We start from the raw sequence: 10027 nt of genomic DNA, 5'->3' as shown, positions 1-10027 counted from the left end.
AAAAAAGTAGCTTATGTAAAGAAATATTTACCCGGAAAGGTAGTATAAAATATTAACCTATACGTTAAAATTTTAAATTATAGTTTAAATTTTTTTTTTTATTAACTTCACCAAAGTATTATGAATGTAATACTTGAGTTTAGAAGTTTTCTGAAAAAGATTATTTATTTACAAACTTTAAAATAAAGTTGTGAGAAAACTATACGGTTGTGCGAAATGCAGAATATGGTTAATAGTTCTAATCGTTGCAAGTATATAGTTATTAGTAGCTAAGTGAAAAATAGCAATCAGAAATATAGATTAAATGACATAGAACTATTGTTTATGATTATATGCCATAAAATAATCTTTTATATTGCTTTAACTAGTAGAGCGTAGTTAATTTTAATATTTAAGAATTAAAAAGGTGTCATTTGAAATATTGGTTGTTCTTTGAATTTTTTATACATTTAATTTATGATTTATGTATATATTTATAAGTTAGCAGTTAAAATTAAATGAATTTATCAACATACACCCAAAAATACGTTTTATAAAACTCTAATGTATATTTCTATTAAAAGGTGTTTTAATTGTAAGAGTAACATGTTTTGTTCATCTATTTGCATTTATATAGTATAGTTACCGTCATTAATTAAACATCTTTATATTCTTAAACACTTAATGTTAATTGTTACACTATTTTACAATTTATTTTTTTGCAGTGTTAATAATAAACTTTAAACTTTAAGACATTAAAAGTATTGGTCATTTCCATTTCTCTACTTATAAATATAAAGGAAAATAGTAACTAAATTAAGTTATAGAAAATATACTTGATGATTATAGTTAAATTATAGTTTCACTTAATTTGATGGTATTAATATTGTAAACCAAATATGTTTTCCACAGCTATAAATTAAGATTAGTAAGACCTTCTTTATAAAATATAAATAGATATATTTTAACTTATCTGCTAACTTCTTTTGTTGAAACTATGTAAAATTATAACGAGGAAAAAAGCTAATAAAAATTATGAAATTTTTTAATTAGTTTTAAATTCTTAATCTTTTGATTGAATAAACATACTCTAACTTTTTACATTATTTGTTTGTAATCAGAACGTTTTGTAAAATATAATTATAGATTAATTTGATTTAGTACGAGAATTATTGCATTTGCTTTAACATAGTTGCGACATACTTTTGTTCATACTTATAAGTATTTTTTAAATGCGTATTGAAAAAACTAATAATTCTAATTTTTATACAATAGATAAAACTTCACAAACAGTTAATTAAAAAAAAACTGTGTGTAATAACGTCAAAATATTAAACAAAATTTATTATAAATCTTTCAATACGTACTATTATCATCTAACTTTAATGACACTAAAAACTTTGTTGTTTTCACATATTAAACTGCTGACAACCTGGACGATAATTGAAACGTTTGCGATATTATAATATTTTATTTAAAAGTAATTATAATATTTTATTAACTAAATAACAATAAAAACCCAGTAAAATATCTTTGTTCATTACAAAGTTAGAAAACTGTGTGCCGGAAATAATTGACTGTGTGCCGGATGCCATACTTAGACCTTGTCTAGTGTTTAAATTGATAAATTAACACTTTGTACACTTTATTTTTTTTTTCGTTTTTACAAAACAAACAGTATTGTAGCTTTAGCAACGATAAAATACTGTTTTTTTATATTATATATACTTTTTTTTTAAATGAATGCTTTTCTAGTCTATTTAAGAGTTAGTGCATTACATTATAACAGTTTTGTTGTATTTGTAAAAATCATATTAAGGTTTTAGAATTTTTCAATTTTATTAAGAAATAAAGACTAATCCTCACCAAGTTTTATATCTATTTGAAAGGCTTAAATTATAATGACCTTACGCATTTGTATCAATATATTATTATGTTAATTAAATTATTTATGTATTTTTTTTTAGTTCGATAATAATCTTAAACTAACTTTTTAACACCATTCCTTATTTTTTTGTTTTAAGAAGCGATGTTTATATATAAGTTAGTTTTTTAAAGGTTACTTTCAAAGCAACAATAATTAGAAAAAAAAATTATTTTGAACAAAAAGAACAAACAAAAACGAACAACGCATTATAAACAATTACAAATTTTAGATGACGTACAACACAGTAATTCAAATAATGTATATTTTCACAATGTTATTCTAAAGAAATTGAAACACAGCATGAAACATAACTTATCATTTAAACAAGATAATTGTTTTAATAAAAAGTAAATTCAATAAGCTTTAACTGTAATATACCATATAAAGTAATTTATAAAACATTTATAAGCTATGGGGAATAAATTTTTTTCTTAATGGTTGACGTACCTAAGAAAAATACTTAATTGATATATAACTTATGAAAATATAATTTAATAAGCCGCAAACGTACAAAAGTTTTTTTTCAGAATAATTTAAATTAAAATTAATTTAATTAACCTAGACAATCGAAGTAATTAACAATAGAGTTAAACAAAGTCGAACATTATGATAAAGTTTCATACATATATAATTTCTTAAAGCTTATATTTAGTATTTAAGTGAAGCAGTTTATATAGTTGATTGTTTTCCGCTATTTTTTATACGGTGTTAGGTTTTTTTCTTATGTCAAACTTTTGTTTGATAACAATTAATAGTTTTTTATGACTATTGCTGCGGTGACTTAGTAATTTTATACTAACAAATATTTCCAGCTTTTTTTATTTGCTTCACTTAAAAGGCTAGTGTACCCTTACTTACTTGTGCTTTAATAAACTTGTTTATTAAAGAAAAATACTTTTACGAAAACTACATGAAATTATAATAAAAAATGAAGTTTAAATGCATTGTATGCCCTGATAGTTTGTTTTCAGTAATTTATGATGTTTCTATCACTCAATGTGGTCACATGTACCACAAAGAGTGATTGAAAAATTCAATGAAGAATGAAAAAATGTCTGAGTTGTAAAACTGAGACTACAAGCATTGTAAAATCAGTATATATAGATGTTTTTAATAAACTTGATTTCAGTTGTTGTTCAAATGAAACAAAAATGTCTTTCACGAAATTTTTGACAAGAAAATGAAATAAAAAAATTGTTTTACTAAAACTATTAAATTTGTCGACGAAGAAAACGACTGTTCAAAGAGACTAACAAAAGTATTAATGACAATCGTAAAACTATTAATGTCTTATAAAAAAGAAATTAAATTTTCTTAAGGAAAGATAAAGTTGTTTGAAATTACAAACAGTAGTTTGTTAGCAAAAAAGAGAATTAAAAATGATGATAAAAATTTTGAAGAATTGTCTAAAAAAAAATTAAAAAAGGCTAAATTCAAGTTGATATTGATTTTTATAATCTTACCTCGAAACCAGATAAAATTACATAAATAACAAAATGCATTTTTTACAAACTTATCATGCCGACCGTAGCTTATATATATTTATATATATAAATATATATTATTTTAATAAAATAAACGTTATACTAATTTATCTTAGTTAGTGCATTAAATTGTAATAATTGTGTTGTATTTAAAGAAATCATATCAAGGTTTTAAATGTTTTTTAAATTTTATTATGAGATAAAGAGTGAACCTTATCAGGTTTTTATCTCTTTGAAAATTTATAAATTGACCTTACGCATTTGTATCAATATAATTATCTACTTATTATTGTTTTTTGAATATTGGTATGTTTTTTTCTAATTTCAAAAACAAACTAGAACGCGTACAATAGTTAAATTTTATTAAATAATCTAAAAAAAAATAGAAATATTTTATATATATATACAGTAGCTATAACAGATAGCATTAAATGGCTCAATTATTTTTAGTTATATTGAAAATACAGCTATTATTCTAGATTGATTAGAATTTATATTATTATTTGATAACTTTATTTTCAAATAATTCGCTTATAAAACAATTTAGTTTTATATAAGAAAATTTTTAATCAAAAAAATTTTTAAATTTACACAAAGTGCGTTCGGTTAAAGTACCAACATTAATATAAAAAATATATTTATAATTTAAAAGTTTTTATACAATCATATTAATTATTTTTTAAAGGACTTGTTGTTAAATCATAATTTGAATCACAGCATTGCAAGTCTCAAATAAGATAATAAACTAATATATTTGCTTGTAAAAAATAAGAATACTTTTTAAAGAAAATAATCATAAACAATACTTCTTTGTATTTTACATTTCAGTTTTAATTGTTGTTCTTTACTTAGTTCCTTGTGACAACTTTGTATATGTTTATTTCGACCAGAATGAGCAGTAAACCATTTTTCCACATTCTGCACATCCATAAGGTTTTTCACCTAAGTGAATTCTAAAGTTTGTGACTAAACTACCTTTAAGAGAAAACTTCTTCTTGCAAATATCACACTCGTTAGCTTTTACTTTTGTATGTGTCAACATATGAGTTTTTAAACTACATTTTAGAGCAAACTTTTTCTCACAAACTTCACACTGAAAATCTTTTACTCCAGTATGAACTAACATATGTGTTTTTACATTACTGTTCTTAGTAAAACTTTTATCACATATTTCACAATTGAAATTCTTTTCTTTAGTATGAGTAAACATGTGTCGTTTTAAGTCGGGTTTGCGAGCAAATTTTCTAAGACACGCAAAACACTGGACGTCTTTCTTTCCACTGTGAACTGACATGTGTTGTGTCAAACTACTTTTGTAACTAAAACTTTTTTTGCAAACATCACAAACATGAACTTTTTCATTTATACTTTTTGTAACAGCTTTATTTTTGTTCATGCTTCAATTAACTAACAAAAGTTCTAAACTTTTAAGTATTAATTAAAAGATTAGTTTTTACTATGTAAATTTTTATATTTAATTTTAAGATATTTTTGAACCTAAATTTAATGCTAAATGGTCTAAAAAAAGCAAGATTCAAAATTATTAAATGATTTTTATTTTTTTAGTTGTTTAAACTTAGTTTACATAATTACAATAAGTGGAAACTATGGTAAATATTTTACTTAATTAACTGTAAGAGTATACTTTTTTTCTAGTTTTAATTTATTATAATGCATTATTTAACTGTACTTAATTAGTAATTAGTTACTAAAATATAAACATAGGTCACGTATTTACAAGATTAAGAAATTACGTAATTTAAAAACAAAACTAATACAGCAATCTTTAAGTATTAATGAAAAAATGAACTATAAGTAAATAACTTTTTATATTCAGTTAATGATTTTATATTCAAGATGTTGTTAAAACTAAATTTAGTGCTTAACGGTCTAAAAGAAAGCAAGATTAAAAATTACTTAAAAGTTTTGGTTTTTAGTTGTTGAAAATGAATACAAAAAATACAAACAGTTTAAAGAAATTACAACAATAGGAGTCTATGGTAACTAATTTACGTAATAAGCTGTAAGAGTTTTAATTTATTATAACGCATTATTTAACTGTACTTACTTAATAGTTAATTACTAAGATATGAATATATGTTATATATTTCCAACATTAAGCTTTTATGTTAGTAAAGAAAAAATTAATACAGCAATCAGTCAAAGTAATTAAGATAAAACGGTCTTTAAAGTTGCACCGAAAATATTTAAATTTTAGAATTTTATAGAATAGATATGGGGAATTACCCGAAAACAGAAACAGTATTTATAGATTATTTTTATGTAACAAGAAATGTGTTTTACTATATATCCGCACTTTTTCAAACAGAAAAAGTTATAAATTTTTATTTGTTATAGAAATTAAACGTTTTTACTAATTACAGTTTTTTTCTTTCGATTTAAAAAAATTATATAAGCTGTAGTTGTAATGTGAAAAAAAACATTGTTAATGTTAGTTGCTGCTAAATTTTATAATGATTATTTGAAACCGAAGCTAAATATTATATTTTAATTAGTTTAGGTAAAAATTTAGTTCAAAAGTAGTTAATTATACTATAGTTTTAATACTCAAAAAAGTATTTGGCGAGCTACAGCCCGGCAAGATATATTTGCGGCCTGCCAGCATAATATAAGTGTTTCGGAGTCTTAATGCTCAGATCTTAATGCGGCCAGCTAAATGATAAATTGTTAGTTACGTTTTAAACTAGAAATTTTGTTCTCAAATTTGTAACAGTACAAATGTATTTAAACCATCGTAGCATAGGCTATATTAAACAAAAAGAATGCATTTTCTGTTTAGTTATTAACTGAGATGTTAATATTAATGTTATTAACCATTCTAAAATAAGGGAAACATAAGTCATTTTCTTGACTTAAAAATTTCATAACATTTTTTTTTTTTTGAAGAACATTTTTTACAGAATTAAACAGCTTAATAATAAAACAAAATAAGTTATATTTTACTTTGATTTGGGGTTTATTTGGTCAGTGCTAGAATTTATAGAAAAAGTGGGGCATTTTAGCTTTATTTAGTACTCGCGACATATCTCGAAAAATGCATTTAGTTTTTTGTTTATTCTTCAGTGAGTACTCTTTAACATGCAGTTAATATATTAATTTAATATTCAGTTAGTCATACGAATTCAATACATTTTGGAAGAAAGGCTACAGGTTTTTTAATTTTGGCCTTTAATAAGGGTCTCTTGCTTAATTGAATAAAAAAATTAACGTACTAATAATTTATTTTCTAAAATAATATTGCTTTATTATATACTTTTTTAGTATGTTAGGAGAACTAAGAAATATATATATAGAACCTTTTGTAGTTTACATGTTCTCACAGAAGCAAACTCTGTTTTTTTGTTAGTAATTAAAAAGAACTAATAAAACAATTAAGCATCATTGGATTTACAATATTAGTACTTTTACAAATTGTAATTAGAGTTTACTGTAGATTTACGAAAAACCATAAACCAATTTCCGTGGTTTAAAATGTTTATAACAACTAATAAAAATTCTCAACATTGTTTTGTTTTCTTCCAGTTTATTTGCACATTTTTAAGTGAATTTAACATGCTGTTTAATTAATTATGAAAACTTTTCTATTTTCTTAACATCACACACCAGTATTTACACTTTTTAGTTTAAATACTGTTTTTATTTATAAACTTGAATTAAATATGTTTTTTAATAATCTACAAAAGGGTTTTTTTGTTGGTGAGCCAGATGTAGAATCATTTAATACAAATGGGCCAGAATCGTTCGACGTAGAGATTTGTAGGCCTTTTTACATAATGAAGACTAAAACAAAACATCTTTATTAAGTGAATTATATCAAAAGCCAGCACTCCACTAATAGAAAGAAATTAATACCTGTGTGAAGTTTAACACTTAACAGCTTTAAAAAAAAAACACTAGGTATTTCATGCAGGGGTCAGCAGTTTTTGTAAGTTGTGGGCCAATTTCCTATAATGGTTTTTGCAGGCTTCAGTTATTTTATATTTTGTAGTAATTGATAAAAAAAACTGTTTAAAACCACAAAAATGATGAGTAAATTAATATCAAATCATCATTAAAAACTACTTATCAATTTATTAGTCTAATTGTAAGTTTTTACTGCTAAAACTTTATATTTTTTTGTTTTAAATTTCTAAGTTTTTTTCAACTGAAGCTAACAAAAATAGAGAATGAAAAAAAAAAAAAAAAGTAACATAATTTATAAACAGTTCAACATTTGAAAATTAGCAAAACTAAAGTGTTTTATAAACCAATAAAAACAAGTATTCGTTAGCTAATAGTTTACATAGTAAAGAGCTTTTTTTTATACTAATTTTAGTTTTTTTTTTGTTTATCATACAGATCAAAACATTAATGAAAATTTAAGTTTGTGCTTTTAATAGTACTGTAAAATCTACTCATGAGATTAAAAATAAACAATTAATTTTCCAATGTACAAAATAATAAAAGTTTCATAAAACAAACTAGTAACTAAAATTTTAAAAAATGACAAATTGTAACTTCAATAACTAATTTGTCCACAGTAGCTACAAAACTTGTTATTGTTATACTTGTTGAAATAATTTGTTATGCATAATCCACTTAAGAAAATAATTATAATTTAATATTTTTTTAAATCGATAATTCATTGTCAAAAACTTTTTTTCATTTCGTTATGAATTACGTTTATAAAACGTTAAGTAGTACCAATATTACAAAACTTATTGCAGTGCATCATACTTTTTTGTACTGCTAAAAACTCTATGCTATAGTATATTTTATTACTTTAGTAAGTTATTATGTTTTTAAAACAAATGAGTAAAAAAAAAAAAGAGTATAAAAAAAAACTAAATTTTTGACAAATTTACAATTTCTGAAGATTGTTTTAAATTAGTAAAGTTTTAAAGTCTGCATGTTAAAAGGAGTCGCTTGAAAATTAAATATAATAAATATTCATTTTATTTTTAAACTTGTTTTATTGAATTACAAAAAGAAACCAATAGGTTGTAACGCTTGCAAATAACATTTAATCATAATTGAAAAGCATTTTAAGCTCTATCAGCTTGTGAACTTATATTAATAACAAATATTTTTTATGTTTTTATATCAATATAAAATACGATTTTATAAGTATTGCAATACATTTTAAGTTTTTAAGCAGTTTAAAATATAATCAAATTGATTCAAAGTTTAAACCAAAAAAAAAAAGCAATAAAATTAAAAATAAAACAATTACAGTAAAACAAAAAAACTATTTTTGAAAAAGACGTTTACTTTATAAAAAGGTTTTCAAATAATAAATAGTATCAATATTATTCGCTTACATATTTTTAAATTTCAAATTACTTGGGAAGGTAGTCATAAACAATACTTCTATAAATTTTATACTTTAATTCTGATTGTTGTTGTTTACTGAACTCCTTATGAAAAGCTCGTATATGATAATCACGACCAGAAGTTTGAGTATACCATTTACCACATTCTGCACAGCCATAAGGCTTTTCTCATAAGTGAATTCTGAAGTGTGTAACTAAACTTACTTTCTGAGAAAATTTCTTCTTGCAAATATCACATTCGTGAGCCTTTACTTTGGTGTGAGTCAACATATGACGATTCAAGATACCTTTTCGAGAAAACTTTTTCTCACAAACTTCACATTGAAAATCTTTTTTTCCAGTATGAACTAACATGTGTGTTTTTACATGACTGTTCCTAGTAAAACTTTTCTCACAAATTTCACAATTGAAGTTCTTTTCTTTTGTGTGAGAAACCATGTGTCGTGTTAAGTCGGGTTTGCGAGCAAATTTTCTCAGACAAGCAAAACACTGTAAGTCTTTTTGACCATTATGAACTAACATGTGTCTTGTCAAATTACTTTTGTAACTAAAAGATTTTTTGCAAACATCGCAAACATGAACTTTGTTGTTCAGAAATTTTAAAACAACTTCGTTGTCATTCATGTTCCAGTAAAATAATATAACAACTAAGCTAGAATTTTAAATGTATTGTTAAAGCTATTGTCTATGTTATGAAAGTGTACAAAAAAAACTAAATAAGTTTAATTAAATTCATTAATATTTTTCAATCAACTGTAAATATTGGTTATCTAGTTGATAAAGTATAACTGTAACTTTTTTTTTGTAATGCATAAGTTAAAGTTTGCTAAAAATTTTTCCCGAGAAATCATTAAGTATTTTATTAAATAATTATATAAAGCAGTAAATAAGCTTTAATTTTGACTAAAAAAATGTGCTTAAACTTTTAAAATAGCTGTAAGTTATTTTAATCAATTTTTAATATATAAAAAGATAGTTAAAACTAATTTTTATTCGATGTTGAATATGTAGAGTCAGTAAAGAAAATAACTGTAGAAGTTAAAATATTTGTGCATTCAAGCATAAAACTAAAGATTAAATACTTTTATTTACAAACATTTGTTTGTATATAGTGTTAGCATTAAGTTAAAACTTGAAGTTTAATTAAGCCTACATAAAAACACTATATTTTTTCTTGTATGTTTACTACATGACTACTCGTAGTTTTTATTTTGTAATACTTCAATTATATTAAGTGTTTTTAATTAGAATTAAAATTTCTATACATTTGGTAAATTTTTTGAAATAATCTCCACTCAAAATTA

General features: G+C 22.9%; 1 protein-coding gene across 1 annotated transcript; it reads right to left on the bottom strand.

Moving 5' to 3' along the window:
• Positions 1-4267: 4267 nt before the first annotated feature.
• On the bottom strand, positions 4268-9347 carry LOC145839278 (uncharacterized). Its single transcript, XM_082946875.1, has 2 exons — positions 8924-9347; positions 4268-4677 (listed from the first exon to the last, which is right to left on the bottom strand). Exons 1-2 carry the CDS (start codon positions 9345-9347, stop codon positions 4268-4270), a joined length of 834 nt encoding a protein of 277 aa, XP_082803001.1.
• Positions 9348-10027: the final 680 nt, after the last annotated feature.

Source organism: Thalia democratica, chromosome 6 (genome assembly GCF_965202585.1).
Source record: "Thalia democratica chromosome 6, ktThaDemo2.hap1.1, whole genome shotgun sequence".
Lineage (NCBI taxonomy): Eukaryota > Metazoa > Chordata > Thaliacea > Salpida > Salpidae > Thalia > Thalia democratica.
This window is presented reverse-complemented; position numbering and strand designations above follow the sequence as displayed.

What these genes read in the sequence shown, in the direction of transcription:
- LOC145839278 (XM_082946875.1), bottom strand. Translation starts at nt 9,347, where the DNA reads ATGAATGACAACGAAGTTGTTTTAAAATTTCTGAACAACAAAGTTCAT. An exon ending in GAAATTTTCTCAGAAAGTAA is followed by an intron (nt 4,678 to 8,923) that starts GTTTAGTTACAC and finishes AACACATGTCAG; the next exon opens with TTCACAGTGGAAAGAAAGAC.